General features: G+C 53.7%; 1 protein-coding gene across 2 annotated transcripts in view; it reads right to left on the bottom strand.

The window, feature by feature from the left end:
• The window catches only part of ADCY5 (adenylate cyclase 5), a 159960-nt gene extending 143868 nt beyond the window's left edge, over positions 1-16092 (bottom strand). For both annotated transcript variants that reach the window (XM_058295680.2, XM_058295681.2), the window contains exon 1: positions 14848-16092. In XM_058295680.2, the coding sequence (XP_058151663.1) occupies positions 14848-15972 (1125 nt within the window). In that variant the 5' untranslated portion in view covers positions 15973-16092. The remainder of the gene's footprint in view (positions 1-14847) is intronic.
• Between the last annotated feature and the right edge of the window lie 1614 nt (positions 16093-17706).

Genomic DNA, 17706 nt, shown 5'->3' with positions numbered 1-17706 from the left:
AAGCTCTTATGAAAAAAAAATTCTAAAAAGACAAAACCCAACTAATAGGAAATTCTGAGGGTCAAATAAGTTACTAAGTGGTCAGCACTGTGCCCAGCAGGGAATATTGTCCTATCTGCAGGCTGAGCCATCTCCAGAAGGCAGCGGGTATTTCCTGAGGGTAGGATGAAGCCTCCGCTTCTCTCTCCATGCCCAGAACCCAGGGACTCATCATGGCAGTGGCAAGGGCTACTGTATGGAAAAGAAACAGATGCTGTTCCAAAGGCCTCTAGATGCCGCGGTTCTCCCCACACCTCACAGGCTGCAGGACACCTCCAAAAGCAGAGGGGACCCAGACACCCTCCCCAGTGAGTGCCTGCACCCAGCCCCTCCCCAGCCTACTGGCGGGGAGATTGGCAAGCCCTCCTCTCCTTGGAGCAGAAGGGGTAGACAGTTTCCTCAGCTCAGGGCCTCCCCACACGTGCCCCCCAGCCAGTTGGGTAGCTTCCCAGCTGACTTCTTTACTCCTGGGGCCTGGAGATGTGGGAGGTCACATGAACATAGACGATTCCAAATTAATTAAAGGCAGGGAGAGGCACCTTCCTCTGAGGCCACCTGATGACTCATTCCCGAGAGGTGTGGGGGAGGGAGAGGGAGGGCAGGATGAGTGGGCGAGAGCAAGTGGGAGAAAGCCGCCCACCAGCCATCAACGTAGCTGATTCCATCCGGGCGTGCTTTGCTTCTGGAACACCCAGGGCTCCGCCGCCGGGCTCTGCTGGGGAAGAGGATGCCCCCGCCCCACACCTGCTCCCACTGCAACTGGTCCTCCCAGCTGCCTGCCACGGCCACGTCCCTGCTCCCAGCAGAACCCCCCCAATCGTCCCTATTAGACTAATTACAGCTTGGGGTGGGGAGAGCCAGAGGGAGGCTCCAAGCTGGCAGCTCGGCCGGGCAATGAGTGAATGCCCCACACATCGCAGCAGGGCCAGCCTCAGCCCTTCTGTCACCTCCACTGAGCACAATGTGCGTGTAAGGCCACCCATACACCCTCCCACCCAGGGCCTCCTCCTTTCTCCTACCCACCCCCAGCACAGAGCCCACCAGCGTCTACCCATGGGAAACAGGGGCCCTCTTGCCGCTCCTCAAAGGAACCCAGAGAGGACCAGGTTGTTAAGAGAAGTCAGGCTGTTCTTTAAGGCCCAGACTTAGGGTGATTTGCCTTTCACTTCTAAGAGAAGATAGGGAGCAAAAGTAAAGACAAGGACTGAGGGGATGCAGGATGGACACAATCTTACAGGCCAGGACGCGGCAGGGAATGGCCTCACCCAGAGTCCATCACGTCCTCCAAAAAGAGCAAAGGGTGCCCTTCCAGGGTGCAGGGGCTGTTCCTTACACACACACACACATACATGCTCCCACCATCTCCCCAGATACATCCAAGCAGAGGGTGGTGCCTCTTCAGACCCAAACAAGTTTCCTATGCACTTGTATGCCAGTGAAATCATACCCAGAGGCCTTGAGGGAGAGGATTTCAATCAAATCGACCCCAAAGATATCAGGTGGGCAAGAAGCAGGGGCAGCACCACCCTACCCCAGGAAGATGTCAGACGGTGACTAACTGGCTTTTCTAGGCCATTGTCACCAATGCTGGAGAAATATTCCACTTTAAAAATAAATGTAAAGCAAATCCAAAATTAACTCTCCCTATAGCACTCCTTTCCAAACGAAAACCACATCATAATCCACATGTGTCCATTTGTGGAGGATTTAGCCCGACAGCATCTGTGTCCTGGATAGGGAAGTTTCCTAGTCCCCAGCCCCATAAGTCTTTTTGGTCCTCAAGACAGAACCCAGTTTTATTGGCTTCTCCCAGTCATCCCAGAGCACAGGGGCTGCACAGGATCCTCATTTTTCTTGCCCAAATCCCAAGATAAAGAAAGCTAAAGTGGAATAGAAGGAAGAGCACAAGCCCTATCTCTTCATCACCCTGCATATCACTTTTCTTTACTCTTCTTAGTCTCTGACAAACATGCCAATAAAAATAAATGCCAATGAAGAGTCACAAACTATAATCCCTTGCTTTTCTCAGGACCTGTAAAGTTAAAGGAAAAGTAATATTGCTGGACTAACACTGCTATTTATCTGCAATATAACTTTGAGCAAATATATCAACAAATATTTATTGAGCATCTGCTACAGACACTGTTCTGTTTTACATTCTAGCAGAGAAAAAATCAAAAAGACTAATGAAGACTGCTAAGGTAAAGACACTTTTGTACAATTTCCCCCATTCAAAAGTGAAGTATCACAGGAAAAAGAGAGAAGGGAAGAGTTAACACTGATCAATAGCTATTTGTTTGGAGCTAACAGGCCGCTGGGAATATTGGGTGAGACTGGCTGTTCTGCTAAGACGGCTCAGTCTAGCACATGGTGTAGCAGGCATTTCCTAAGATATTCCTACAGTTAACGCACTGTGCTAAGCCATTTATCGAGCCACATTTGGGGCTAATTGCTGGTGATAAGAGCAACATAAATATACCAAGTCACAGCCTTGCCTGATGAGATTTTTATACACCAATCACCAATGGAGTTCTCTTCCCCTATTAGCGCCCGCGATAATTTTTAGTGGCTATCACTTTTTATTGAATCACCACAATAAACCCTTTAGATAGAACCAACTTGCCTTTCAATATCGCCATAAATCAGACTCAGCAGCTTCGTTCACATGATCCCTTCTGCTGATGAGAGGAGGAGCTGACCCTGGGGCACATTAGAATTATCGGGAGATGATTCCCAGACCCACCCAGCCTGGGCCCAGTCATCAATATTCTGTAAAAACTCCTAGGACGTGCCTTCACTTCCCACCTCTTAGGCTGATGGGGTGCTTGAGGTGAACCCAGACAGAACGGTGAAGTCTCAGCCCTGGGCCTCTGAGGTGCACACCAGGTGGACACGCTGTAATACACGGCAATAATCCACACAGAAGCACCTAACGCACTGCAGGGACTGCCACTTGATGGAATTGCTTTGAAAAGAATGAGGAATCCGTTCTGGAGTTTTGGAATCTGTGCAGTTGGCCACACTCATATTTGTTGTCCTTACAGTTCATTTCTTAAAGGGGGAGCCACCTGAACTCACCTCCTGGTCCTTTGAGATCCTTCCCTCTTCTTCCAGCTGGAAAGAGAGGAGTGTGGGGAGTGACAGGGGGCAGGAAGAAGACGCCAGGAGAAAGATGGGAAGAAGCGAGGGGGCAAAGGACGGGAGGGAGAGGCAAGTGGGTGAGACAGGGCCTTTTCCTGGCATCAACCGAGGGACCAGCAGGGGATCCAAGGGTAAAGACGAGAGCTGGTGTTTCCTAAGGCCAGGACCCCAGACACACGGCCAGAGCTTGGGCTCTCTGGGCCCCCTGACGTGAAGGATGCTCACCCTTGCCTGGGTGGGAGAACAGTCCATGAGGGACAGTTCTCTGGCAGATGACAGAACTCCTTGGGGAACCTGAGAATGGGAACTAGACCTCTGCCGCCTTCTCACAGTGCTGGGCAAGTAGGAGCCTGAAAGTCCATATCATTTGGCAAGTATCTGGGTATCTTCCCTGTGCCAAGAAACAAAATAGAAAGGCCCCTGCCCTTAGAGAGCCGACAGTCAAGTGGAAAGACAGATAATTAAAGAAACCACGATGATAAGATGACAAACCTATCTAAATACTACAGAAAAAATGAAGGGGATACTTTTAATTTAGACTCACAGCTTCAGGCACTGCAAAGGCAGGGACCCGAGAGGGACGCGAGCCAACTGGTCACCCGCGGGATTCTGCTCCAGCGCCTCTCCTCCGCTAAGATGTCAGGACCAGGACAATTCCTAGGTGGCCACAGCCTGCCAGGGGGAGGGACGACCTCTCCTAAACAATGCAGTGATTGCTTACTGTAAAAGGGACTTGGCCAGAGGACAACTGGGAACTAGGGCATGTTACGTGCACAGATAAATAGCCTTCCCATACCTAAAAGAAAATGTGAAAATCAAATCTCAAAAATCCACTTAGCAAAAAAATGGCCTTTGGGCATGAGTTTCATTTTCCTTTCATTTTCTTGAGGAGAGCAACGGTTGACAGAAGTGGATTTGAGGAGCTGAAGAACGTTTGGAATGCTTGTTAGTGTGTTGGTAGTTCTGGGGAGCTGGGCTTTAAATGCACCCCTAGAAAGGCCCCAGTGGGCACAAAACTGCATAACTACCGGATGCTACTCTGCAGAGACCCAAGTCAGACCCCAGGACTGGACACCACGAGGTGACCTTGATGGCGACCCGCAGCTCCTCCCTCCTGGGTACCAGGCAGCCTCGCCCCAGGTCACTCACGACTCCTTCTGGGGTCTGCTCTCAGCTCTCACTCACTCGTCCATACAACTGCTCAGGGGCTCTCCTGGGTAAACATGTGATCCCAGGCACCCCCTGAACACGTCAGCGCCACCTTCCCTCACAGCATCATTGCAGGCTCAGGAAATGAAAACTCATTTTAATGCCCCTGTGACTCAGGCCCCATGATAGCAGCAAGGCCATCACGAATAAAAACTACGCATGCCAAAAGCAAACCAAAACAACTCCTTGAGAGCAGCTGTGCCTGCCACAGCTTCGGAAGGCACCACGTGGGGAGGACCCAGTGCTGGGCACAAATGTGAACAGAGCAATGGATTTGGAGTTGGAGACTCCAGTTCAGAGAGCAGGCCCCAAGCCAAGTGGCTGTGTGACTGAACGAGGTCACCTGCCCTCTCAGAAGCACTGTGGCCTCCTCTTCAGAACAATACCAGCACCCTAAGGCTGTAACACTTTCTTACATTACCTTGTTTGGGTTAACAGATACAGTCAGACCAGAATCTATTAGCCTTAGTTTAGAGGTGAGGAAATTGCCTGAGAGAAGTTAGGAAAACCTGACCATGATCCTACAAGCACGGGCCTCCAGGTTCCAAAGCCAGTGACTTTCCCATAAGCTCTTCACTCCTGCTGTGACAAGCAAAGGAGATGACCCATGGAAAAGTCCACTGTCATCTGCAAAATGCTAATCAAATGCAAATACCAGCTGTTTTCCAGGCTGGTATTTGAGTCCCTTTCTAGTCCAGGTCTCACCCTGGACATACATCAGCACCACCTGGGGATGCCCAAGCTCATCCCAAGAGAGGTGAATATAAATGAATATAAATGGGCAGCCAGAATAGAAAACGTCCAGTCTCCCCCTCTCCTCAGACCCGCCCACCACATACCTAAATATCACTCAGAGATGACAGACCCTCAAGATAATGCCACGAGGACTCCCACAGGGACCTACGTCTACAGCTTCCACTAATATGTGGGAGACACCTCTCTGGCAAGGACCATGTCTCATTCTTTTGGGTACTTGTCCCCCGCCACAGTTCACAGGACTTACCCACAGCAGGAGCTCAATAAGAGAGTGCTGAATTACACTAAACTGTTTTAGATGCTTGCTCATGGTGGTCTGGGAAAGTTCCATCAGAGAAAGTAAGTAGTATTAAAACTAGAGAAACGCTGAGAGGGCACTGCCTTAGAGGATGAGCTCCCTACGGATACCAGTAGAAGCAGTAATTTGACTAATTACTGAGTCCTCCACTGACCAAGCGATGTCACAGCTTCACCAAGAGGCTGGCAGGCCCTTTAATTTTTTTCAGACCTGCATTACAGCAAAAATGCCCCAAATCAAGGGTCCTTGTTCCTTATCCTAAGAGAACCTTCTTTTTCTAAGTTCCTAAGTTCTGTTACCATTTTGCAACAGAAGCTTAAAGATCTGAAGTCAGGACAGAGTACAAAGAAGAAAGGGGACAGAAAGCCCCACATTTTTAAGAAGTAAAAATTCACCTTATTCCTCTAGTTTGGCATCCACTAGGGGTGACCATGTTATCAAACAGAAGTAAGGAAACCAGAGCAGGGTTAGGGCTCTAAGTCTATCTGTCCAGCGGTTCTGTACTTGGTGTATTTTTGTCCCCCAGTAAGCGGCAGCTCCTCCTGCCCAGTGTTCAGATCAAAGCTGGGTTAGAATCCCAGCTTTCCATTCTCAGTTTGGATTCCCCTAAATATACACCAAGAAAAGGATTCGAGTACAAGTAGTTTATTTGGGAGGTGATCCCAGGAAACACTAATAGGGGAGTGGAGAAGTGAGGTTAGAAAGGAAAGAAAGCCAAAAAAGGCAGGGGTGCGGGGGAGAGTTTATCAAGCCTGTTCCCATACCAGGCAACCAGAGCTTAATCCTGCTGGGGAACTCACTCTGGGAGACAGTGTAGAACACAGTTATATTCCCCCCAGGGGGCAAGGGAGCTGGGATATTTATCCACCAGCTCCTGACAATCATGCATTAAGAGCTGCTCTGAGGGGTAGCAACTTCTCAGCACTTTTGGCCTGCCCCTCAAGTAGGTCCAAAGGATCCGATTGCCAAGAGAGCCCTTGGGTGCCAGCAGTTGGAGGCTGGGCTGACATGAGCAGACAGGCACACACGCAGAAAATCTGGGCAGGATGCTGAACTGTCTGCTGTATTCACTAGCTATGACCTTGGGGAGCTTACTTTTACCTTTTCTCATCCCAGTTTCTGCAGCAATGTAATAGAGATAAAATGCCTTCCTCATAGGGTTGATACCAAGATTAATGAGGTCATGAAAGTAAGGGATTAGGGCAGTTCCTGGCATGTAGAAAAGACTCAACATATACTCACTGATAATACTCTTTATGAGCTTCCTTCTTTTGGAGAGTGATGATGGGAAGGAAAGAAGCAAACATTTGGGGAAGAAGGGTGATTTGGAATAAAGCAAATGTTCTGCAAAGACATCCAATGGACCCTAGGTCCACCAAAGGTCATTATGCAGAAGCACAACCTGCTCCAATGTTTCATGACAACAGAAAATCCCTAAAAGAAAATTGATGCTAGATACAGGAGGCATCTCTCTGGTCCCTTCCAGTCCCATAAATTTATCTTATCAGGAAATTTCTGACCCAGATGGAGAATGAGACCTTCAAACAGCCAGCCAGTCAGTCAATGCAGCCAGACAAGCTCCTTCCGGGGGGAGCAAAACCCCAGACAATGCCCCTGTCTAGAATCCTTTTAGAGGCAGGGGGCCGCTGGACCCTGAGGGACTTCAAGGTTCCGTCCAGCCCTGATAGACCTTCTGTCATTGCCCAGGTCTCTGCACTGGACCGTGTGGTCACAGCAAGTTCAACGGGGTCTTAGGAGAGAAAAGACCAGTCCTGCCCATAGCATGGGCCTGAAGGAGCACTTCCTAAAGTGTTCCACCAAACATTAATTCCGGCTCATCCCCCAATCCATGCCATTACATTCCTTGAGAAAATGGTCCTGGGGTCAAATACATTTGATAAATGCTTCATACAATATCACCCTCTTGGCAAATTTCAATGCACATTAACATATTAAAAGCTCTGAAGTCCTAGAGTAAAGAATTTTGTTTGACGCAGTATTTCCTAATCTTATTTGACACAATCGTTTAGGCGCACGTGAAACATCCCTCCAAGGGGCACATTTTTGTAGGAGAGTCTGGGCTAACGCAGTTGAGGGAGCCAGGACACAATCTGAGTCATTTTTGCACCCCCAATGTGCTAGCATAGAACCTGGTACAGAGTAGGCACCTAATAAGTGACTGCTGTCTGAATGAATAAGGAGAAGCCTGAAAGAATGTCTTAATAATGGTTTTCAAATCTTTAAAAGTGATATAGTATCAGCAGTGCCAGGCAACAACTCTGTTTCTAAGAAGGCACATGCTTAAACTGCAGCAAGGAGGATTTTGGAAGCCCTGCTCAGAGTTTAGGATTTCATCCCACCAAAATAGGCTTCCAAGCTGAGCTGCGTAGCTGCTTCTGTGGAGGTGTTGGTCTAGCACTTCGGCACAGCCCAGAGTCTGCAAGCAGACACCCACCCACCCATTCATTCATTCAAAGCTTGCAGAACACCTACTATGTACCAGGTCCCTCAGGACTGTTTCCAAAGGCCAATAAAGGCAATAGTGAGCTGTGACGTGTGATAAAGCCCAGGAGCCCCCCAAGGGGAGGGGCGAGGGGACCTTGCAAGTGTGAGATCAAGAGGCAAAAGCTCAAAATGCTTCCAAAGCAAGAGGTAGTGAGGGGGGAAGGGGATGGAGCTACTACGATTTCACGCTGACACATGAGGCTGACCTCAAGCATAAAGCCACCACTGTCTCCTTGTGTTTGTTTGTCTACAATCCTTTTCTTGTGACTACATTCCATTGTTCCTAGAGAGCGTCCCTGCCCCCTCCTCCTAGTCCTTCCCTCCACATACTCACATCTCCAAATTCCTCTTCCTTTCCTTGAGCCCAATTCCCTCTCCTTCAAACCATCCCCTAATTCCTTTCCCACCCTCCCTGCTGCTGCCTCATTCCTCCAACGCCTGACCACCACATTCTCTACATTCTGTACTATCTGCTCTGCACCTGGGGCAGCCTTAGCGTTTTTCATACCCATATACCAAACAACTTAATGAATAAACCAGGACTCAAACCCCAGCCCATCTTTCTACCCATTTGTCCCCAAGGTTAAGTCACAGACTGGAAGGGGAGGGGGAGGATGGAACTGGTTGGAGGAGGGGCAAGAGGAGAATGTGAGCCCAGGGCTGGGGCATCCCTGTTTCACTGCCACCACTGCCACCACCACTGCCACCACCATCACCCAGTCACCTTCCATATCTGCATCCTTGCATCAGTTACACACCCACCAGCTCCACCTGGATGCCTCCTAAAGGGTCTGCATGTAACAGCAATTCTGCTTCTTTTGAATAGAGACTGAGGTGGGCATGATGAGAGGACACCCAAGTGGACTTTAGGAGGCGGCCACGTGGTGCAAGACACCGATCCACAGAATACCAGGGCTGAGCGTGGCCTGAGCAACTGGCAATGTCCCAAACTTAAAAGGTGGTCGTCAGGATCACCTGGGGATTGTGGGTACAGGGTTTCTGTTTAAGGTGGTGAAAAAGCTTTGTTAATGGATGGTGGTGATGGTAGCACAGTAATGAGAATGTAAGTAGTATCACTGACTTGTATACATGAAAGTGGTTAAAATAAGAAATTTTGTGTTATAAAAAACTAGAGCTTTTAAATTCTGACCCAAGCTGTTTGAAAAATAGGATCCAAGGGAGCAGGTGTAGCTCAGTGGTGGAGTGCCCGCTTCCCAAGTACAAGGTCCCAGGTTCAATCCCTGGTATCTCCTAAAAAAAAAAAAAATTGGATCCATTCCTGGGCCCCACCATAGACCTTTGGAAGCAGAACCTCCAGGGGGTCCTGCGGGCCTACATTTTTCAAAACTCCCCTGATTACAATAAGCCAAGGTTGCGAATCATTGTACTAGTGAAACACCCAGACTTCCACCAAGCAGATGATTTCCTCAGTAACAAGCCTGGCAGATGGCCATCCAGTCTTGCTTGAACCCTCTGCTGACAGAACGCTCACTACCCCAAGAGGCACTGGTTGGACTGCTACAACTCCAATAATTGGAATGCTAGCTCCTACCTGGAGTTGAAATCTATTTGTTCATTTTTTCACCCATTTGTCCCAACTCTACCTTTGAGAGGAAACAAAAACAAGTTTGGTCCCTCCTCTAATACCTTAACCTCAGGAATCCAGCAACAATGCCTTGCTCATCTCATTAGATTGTCGTTATTTTTCACCTTGCTCCAGTATGCTCTTCTCTCATTTAAACATCCCGCATTCTTGCAACTGTTCTTTCGGAAGGGGTTTCTAATCCCCTTACCAGCCTCGTTACTCTCCTCTGAATTCTAGAATCAAACAGGATTTCAGATGGGGCTCAAGTTTCCTATGAACTGGATATGCCTATTAACTTAACCATGAATCAGTTAGCCTTTTCTAATAGCCACCCCAAAATATAGGCTCACATTAAACTCACAGTTTATTAACTACAAACCCCCAGATTTTGTTCTCCATGTTGTAAAGAGAGGTGTCCCCTGCTGTGCATTTTGACATTGTTGTAGAATTTTTTTTTTTAATTTTTAATTTTTATTTTTAATAGGACTTTCCAATTATCCCCATTAGGTTTTGTGTTTGGGAGAGAAAGTGGGTCCTGATTCTACCTTCCATTAACTATATACCCCCAACTGATTAGCATGGATGAGAAAGGGATATACCAACACATAACTAACATGACTGTACCAAAGGATTTATGGGCACAATCATGTCAGTGCTCATAGAGCAAACTGTTTTCCATTCCCAGCACAGACTTTTCTCCTGGCAAGTAAATGGCCATGAACTGGACCCATCACAAGATAAAGTTAACCTAGCTGCTGATCAGGCAGCCATGGACCAGAAGTCACCTGCTGAGAGACGAGCACGATCTCAGAGACCCACCCCCATCCTTGCTGAGACGGAGGTGGCAGCTCCGTTCGCACCCCTCAGGAAAAGGGGAGGTCCTACCTAAGCATGGACCACACCCCCATTTCTCCTGCCAGCATGCCGAGGGCTCCTTTGCACCCTCTTGCTCTGAAAAGAGATTCAGGACTCAGGCCTGCTTGCACAGGGAGGCTCATCTCCAGGCCTTTTTCACTAATTTTTAAAACTGTGAGGGTGGGCAAGTCTCCAGGGATGGGGTTTAACACATTGTCTGCATCCTCTTTACAGACAAACATGAACACACTGTTCTGTGTTCCACGGCACACAGATCTCGTGCTCTTGCTCCAGATCAAAGCTGAGATTGAGTTATTAACAGCCAGCATCCCTACAAACACAGCAGCAGTGCGCTCCACTCCTCAGCCAACTCCCCGCCAGGCCTCAAGTCCTTCCCGTGGGGACGAAGGCAACCACTCCAGGCTTAGAAGATGATCCCTCTTCCAGAAGCTCTGCCCAACTGACCCCACCCCTGGCCACTTCTGCTCCCCTAAGCAACCCCCTCCCCAGCGATCTAGAGGAGGAGGCAACATTCACAGCATTGAAAACAATTGGCATGCCTAACTGGCAAATACATTAGCCTCCAGGCAAGGCAAGCAGACCCTCCTCAGCTCCAAACTCAAAGCCCAGCTCCCAGGCCAGCCTGCTGGAGGTCACTGCAGCCAGCTTTCTCCTGTCCTGAAATGTAGGAGATGGAGGAAGTAATTGGTGGCAGCTGATACATGGCTAAAGTGGTGGAATCATACATTCCTTCACATACCCTGGCAAGCAACAAGGTGGCGACTGCCAGCAATGAACCTGGGCAGCCAGTGACCACCAGAGGCCTCGGGGCCAAGTGCTAGAGAGAGAGCAGGTGGCCCTTCACCAGGTCCACTGGACCTCCAGGAATGTTGAACTTTCGGGAAGATTCCTAAAAGGGAAGGGTGGGACTCCATGGGGTCAGGGTCGCTGACCGCTCAAGTCTAGCCCGGGACTCACTACAGAAAGGGAGGGGGGGGGGGGGTTGTGTGCATCTAAAGTACACCCCTGCCAAAGCCAGAGGTCAAGGTCAGAAGAGTGACCAGGGGCCAGAATCAGCAAGACAAACCGCCACGGGGAGGCCAACCACCAGCCAAGAATAAAGAGGCCAGAGCCGCACTGATCTCCTTTCAAAGTCAATACAAAGGCTTCCCCCAGCGCACCCCCATCAACCCTGCTGGCCTGGGCAGACACAAAGACATGACTGATGGATAGATGCACACACACACACCCCTGGGCAGCCACGGCAGTCAATTCCTGGTCCACATCCCCTCCCCCACCGCCAGCCGCCTCACTAGACGCACACGTGCTCACCCACGGCCACAGAACATCACCCACTCGGCGGCGCCTGTGCCTCTCTGATTTCTGGAACAACTGGTAACAGTTGCAGTTCAAAGAGGCACAAAGGGAGAAATGCAGAAAATCACTAAGTTCCTACAACAGGGCTGGAGGAAGGGAAGAAGGGGCCAAAGAAAGAGGGTGGTGGTGAGGGGGTAACGGCCTCTAACCCTCCCGCGCTCACGGGGACCCATGCGGGGCAGAATCCTCTCCTCAGAAGCCACATCAGGCAGGTTTAACGTGGCTTGTAATAATAATACCCCAATGTGGGCAGGACTCTACTTTTTCAAAGACCTCTTCTGTGCATTATCACCTCCTAGAGGGACACCACTGCCAATGAAGATGCTCTCCTTGGCCAAATGACCACCCCATCCCCACAGGACCCAAAGATGTCGCCTCCAAAATAATTCTTAATAGCTAAGCACACATAATAGTTGTGTGTGCATGCATGTTTGTGTCTGAATGCGTGCAGAGGCTTTATGTAGCAGAGTGGGATACAGTCAAACAAAAATGAAGTTGCCATGGCAACAGGCTCCGGCATCATCGCAGCCTATTAACACCAGTGAGGAATGTGTTTGGCAGATGCTCTGGCGTTATTTATGGTATGGGTGTAGCAGAGGGACTTCTAACAGGCAAAGAAAGAGAAAAAACAACCCTGTGACGCTCCTACTGTACCCAGCAAGGAGACGCCTGTGAGACAAGAGCACAGAAGGAGAGGCTCAGGGGCCGCAGATGGAGACCAAGAGATGGGAAAGCAGAGTAAGTGGGGAGACAGAGAGAAGGTGGGCAGAGAGCAACAGGGACTGGAGGAGGGGGAGGAGAAAGGAAGTAAGAAAGGATAAGAGCAGGCAGAGAGAAAGCGAGCAGTGAATGAGAAAGGGGGGAGAGAAAGAGTGCATGCGAGGGAGAAAGGGAGCAAATATCACCCCACAAAGAAGGACTGCTCCACCTTTTGGGGCTCTTTTGAGCAAAAACCATCAGGAGGCATTGGTTATGAAACCGAATGTTCCTCCTCTTCACTGGAGCAAAGAGCAGTCCCTCAAACATAAGAGGGATTGGGGAGAATAAAACACGCAGGTGCAGATAGATGTTGAACACCTGGGACGTGGGAGGAGGGAACCAGCCTTGCAGGAGAAGTGGGAAAACAGGCCAATGCAGGTTTGCTGAGGACCTACTGTGTGCCCAGGGCACCATCGAGAGAAATTCCCACAGCCCCAGTGTGTGAAGCCACTTTCTGCCACCCATTTCCCAGAGACAAGAACAAGGCATCTACCCTCCTAGGCAATCTGCCTCCCACCCAAGCCAGGAATAATCCCCAAAAGTACTACAGCCATCTGAGAGCACAGGTCCTCAGGACAAAAGAGGTGGACCCAATAGAAGCACTCACAATAGTAGTAACTTTTAAAATCACCACCTCTCATTATGTTTCTCTCTCAAGTACAAAGTGGATCTCCAAGTATTTTTTTTCTCTAAATTTTTTTTTTCAGATCCCAGATCAGAAAAAGTTAAAACTTCGCACCAACAACCTGGTCTACCCCATTCACTGGACCCCAACCAAACTGTCAAGGATTTAAATCCCTACCAAGTACTCTGCCCTGTGCTGGCCAAGGGAGAAAGCATGGAGGAAGAGGAAGAGGAGGAGGAGGAAAAAAGCACATACCTCAGTATTCCTGCATCACACTGGATGGGGGGCAAAACCAATGGACAATAAATAAGTGCTGCCCTCTGTGGCTCCAAGTCTATTGTTAACCGTACTGAAGAGCAAGAGGCCAGAACAGATGGAGACAACCCTCTCACACCGTAGAAAAGGAATGGGGGCCCGAAGAGGTTGCATGCCCCCCAACCCCTGCAGTCACAGAACACCCTAAAGCAGCCTCCACTAGAGTCCCAGCCCTGAAGCCTGTGCCCAGGCTATTTCCCATGGAGAGTGCAGCACCCAGAAGCCCCCCCAGGACCCAGGAGAGCGCCTCAAAAAAGATGTGTTGCTCCATACAATCAAAGTCTGAGGAAAGGCATCAGAAGTGGGGGAGAAGGGGGAAGGCAATGACCATGGCATATGGAGGTATGCTGGAGGGCTCGGGAGCCAGGAAAGGGGTGGGAGGCGTCCAGTGGGGTCCAGGCTCAAGAGACTCACAGCAGTGGTCCAGCAGCATGAAAACAAGCAGGCTCAGCAGCGGTCAATGGCTTAGGACAACGGAACCCCAGGCAAGGACCACTAAAGGTGTGGATGTCAGAGGGGCTTGTCTCTCCTGAGGTCAGGATGGCAGCACCCCTTCTCCCAGAGACCACCCGTGGAGCCACTGTCTGGTTAAGCAGACAGGAGCCCAGGGTTCTACATTTGCCCATATGTCCCAGCAGGGGTTAAAACCCTCTCATCACAAGCAATGGCCAGGAATACCCACATGAAGGGTCTGTGAAGTTCAACACGAGGCTCCTGCTCAGGCCAGGACATCCCAGCCCCTCACAACTCAGAGGCTCCTTCCCACTTTGCCTCTTTCTGACTTGGGGCACTTTTGTAAAGGAAACAAACTTGACAGTCCTCCTTCAAGTTCAAGACAATCTCCAGCTCCCAAACCCAGGCAGCAGCCTTCCACAGGTGGCAGCCTTTCCATTTCTCCTTAAGACTGGGCAAGGGGCACCCAGGATCTCCCCTCTCCAATGCTGTACCCAGGGTTCGGAGGAAACAAGCTGTTAGGTCTCAGGTGGGGGTAGCTTCTAGAGGGTCCAGCCACTTTCCTCTGGGGCCCTCTATACCCAAACACAAAAGTGGGAAAGGATGAAAAAGTCTCCATATAATTTTCTCCCCTAACTGTCCCTTCTCTCTCTCGCATCTCCACGGTAAGGGCTACGGTTTAGGGTGTATCTTCTACGGGGTCATGAAACATTACATATAATACAAGGACACCATTTTTGTAACTGAAACCAGGGCTCAGAGGGCTTAAGAAGCTGGAAGACACCATACAGCTGACAGAGTCTATAGGGCCGAGTCATGTCTCTGGCTCTTTGCACCACTTTAAAGGGTGAGGGTGGAACCCCCCTCTTTGGAATCAGACTATGGCCAGCCCGCCCCACAATCGAATCCCTGTGGCCGCGCAGCCCCTACCTGCTTGAGCAGGAACTGGTCCCGGGCGTTGGTGTGCAGGGCGATAGCCAGGTGGAGGGCAGACAGGAGTACCCCGCTGAGCACAGCCGCCCGCATGCGCACCGGCAGCAGCGTGTAGATGGTGTAGATGAAGAACACGGTCCACCAGATGCCCTCCGAGGCGCTGCGCGGCTGGGGCAGCAGCAGTCCCACCACCTGGACGGCCAGCACGACGGCGATGAGCGCGTAGCAGGCCAGGCCCATGTGGTCCTGGTGGAAGGCGGCACGGTTGCAGAGGACGGCCATGACGAGGATCACGCCCATGGCGGCCGCCAGCACGGCCAGGTAGGGCAGCTGGGGCGGAGGGCCCACCGCGTGGAAGGCCAGCATGACGAGGCACACGAGCACCAGCACGGCCATGAGCATGGTGAGGCTGCTCTGGTTCAGGCGGAAGAAGTAGCGCTGGTACAGCCGCTCCAGCTTGTCCGACGGGAACTTCTTGGAGCGGAATATCTGCAGCAGCGCCAGGCAGCAGGCGCCCAGCGACAGCGCCGCGCCCGGCCCCGCGCCCGAGCCCGCCGAGCTGCCGCCGTCCCCGGGACCCTCGCCACCCTCGACGGCGCCGGCCTCCAGCTCGTCGGCTGCGCGGCCCTTGCCCCGCCGTTCCTCCAGGCCCAGCTCCACCGAGCGGGGGCGCACCTCCGTGCCGCCCGCGGCGGCCGCGGCCGCTGCGGAACCTCCGCCGCCTCCCGCAGGGGGCGCCCGGGTGCTGCCCCCGCCCGCCGCGCCCCGCCGCTGCCGGCGGCTGCCGCGACCGCAATCATCGCCGCCGCGCTCCTGCCAGGCGGACTTGGAGCGGAAGCTGAAGCCGAAGCCGAAGCCCCCGGCCAGGGGGTCGTCGCCGCTCAGCGGGGGATCGTCGTCGTCGCGCCAGCGGCTGGCCAGGCGCTGCTGTTGGGGGGTCACGGCCCCTCCGGGTTTCTTGGTGGAGCCACGGGCCGAACCCCCAGGGGGATGGGGATAGCCATTGGCGCGGGAATCGCCTTCTCCCCACGCCGAGCGGTGTTCGGGGCCTCCCCGGGAAGCCGGCGCCGCCGCCGTCTGCGCCGCGTAGCCCGGGGGGCTCACGCCTTTGGAGCGGGACATCCCCCCCTCGGCCTCGTCTTCTTCCTCCTCCCCCAGAGGCCGCGCCGGGGGTCTCCAAGGGGAGGGCGGACGGCCGAGCAGGGGGACCAGGCTGGGGTCACACGTCGGGGGCGGCCCGGGGCCCTGCGCAGCAGCGGGGCATCGTGGCACCCCCGTCCTGAGCGGCGCAGCTGGGCGGCAGAGAGCGAGCGGGGAGGCAGGCACTGCCTGGAGGTGAGAAGTAGCTGAGAATCCGCGTCAGGAGTCCCAGGTTAGAGATGGAGTTGGCTCCCAGTTGGGCCACTGGTGACTGCTCCGGCTGCCGCGCCGCGCGCACAGGGACGTCCGGACTCCCGGCTCGCGTCGAGCTCGACAAGGGTCGGAGGTGCGGACGAGGCGGGACGGAGAGGTGTCCTTGCGGGAGGCGCCTCGCAGGGGCTGCCAGTGCCGGAACTCGACGCTCACAGATTCCGCCTAAGCGGAGCTCAGCGACTGAGGGAGCGAAGCGGCGGCTCGGCGGGGGTCGCGACGCGGAGACAGAGCGGGTCCCCTTTCCTCACGGCGGACTGGAAGGGACTGGGAGGTGCGGGCGCCCGCCAGCATTATTTTCTTGCGAGGGGTGGGGAGGTGGGATGGGGGGTGGAGAGGACGGGGGAGGGGGCGGCGGGCGGAGCAATAGCTCCCGAGCCCTGAGGGGAGGGTCCTGGAGCCCGGGGGGGGCCGTCGCGCGCATCCCCCACCTCCCGCTGCGAGAATGGGAGCGTGGCCCCAGCGAAAGCCGAGCCGAGGCTTCAGCGCGTCCGCGCAGGGGGCGGGGGGAAGGACCAACTCCTGCGGCGCGGCCCTTCCCCTCTCGCCTCCCTTCTCCCCCCAAACCGAGCGGGGTTGGCCTGGACCCGCGGGCCGGGAGGGCGGTCGCGCGGGCTGTGGGCCCACCCGGGCCGGGCGCGGACAGACTAGGCGGAGAGCAGAATCCGGCGCAGCGCCGCTGCCGTTCTGCCCGAATGCAGGCGGGCTTCTCCCGGGAAGCACGGCATCCAGAGATGGAGCGCCGGGGCTCAGAAGCAGCCAGCCGAGAGGCGCCCGCCGCAGACCCGCCGTGCCCGGGGAACGCTCCGGGAGGGCCCGGGAGAGCCGCGCTGCAGACGCGCCATGCACGCCCGGGGCTCTGCGCCGCTCTGGCCGCTCGCACCGCTCCTCCCTCCTGGCCGGCTCGCCGCCGGAGCGCCCTCCGCATCCCCTCCTCCCGCCGCCTCCCCGCCCCCCGCCCCGCTCCGGCCTCTGCTCAGAGCAGCGCGCGGCCGCCTCCGACCCAGGCCGGGCCGCGGCCCCCGCCTCGGCGCCTCTCCGGCATCCTCAGGCTCAGCCCGAGGAGGCGCCCGGGGGGCCGAAGGGGATCGCGGGGGGCCCAGCTCCCCTTCCTCACCTAAATTACTCGCCGCGCCCCCTCCCTCCCTGGCGCCCAGAGTGGACCTGGGCGGCGCGCGTGCCAAGTACCCTCCGCTTGGATTCCTGTGCCCCGGTCCTAGCTCCCCTCTTTTGTATCCCCTTAATCCCCCTCCCCCTATTCAACCCAACTTCAGCCCCGGCACTGCGCCCCCCTCCTCCGGCCCTGCTCTATTGGCCGCTTCCTGAGCTGTCAGACTTGGGTCCGGCGCTCTTATTGGGCCATTCTCGGGCCGCGCGGCCGTGCCCACGGAGGGCGCGCGGGGCGGGGGGCGCCCGCGCAGCTACAGCCGCTGGCTACCAGAGACC

Source organism: Dasypus novemcinctus, chromosome 4 (genome assembly GCF_030445035.2).
Source record: "Dasypus novemcinctus isolate mDasNov1 chromosome 4, mDasNov1.1.hap2, whole genome shotgun sequence".
Lineage (NCBI taxonomy): Eukaryota > Metazoa > Chordata > Mammalia > Cingulata > Dasypodidae > Dasypus > Dasypus novemcinctus.
Note: the sequence above shows the minus strand (reverse complement) of the source record. Positions and strands in the feature narration are given on the sequence as shown.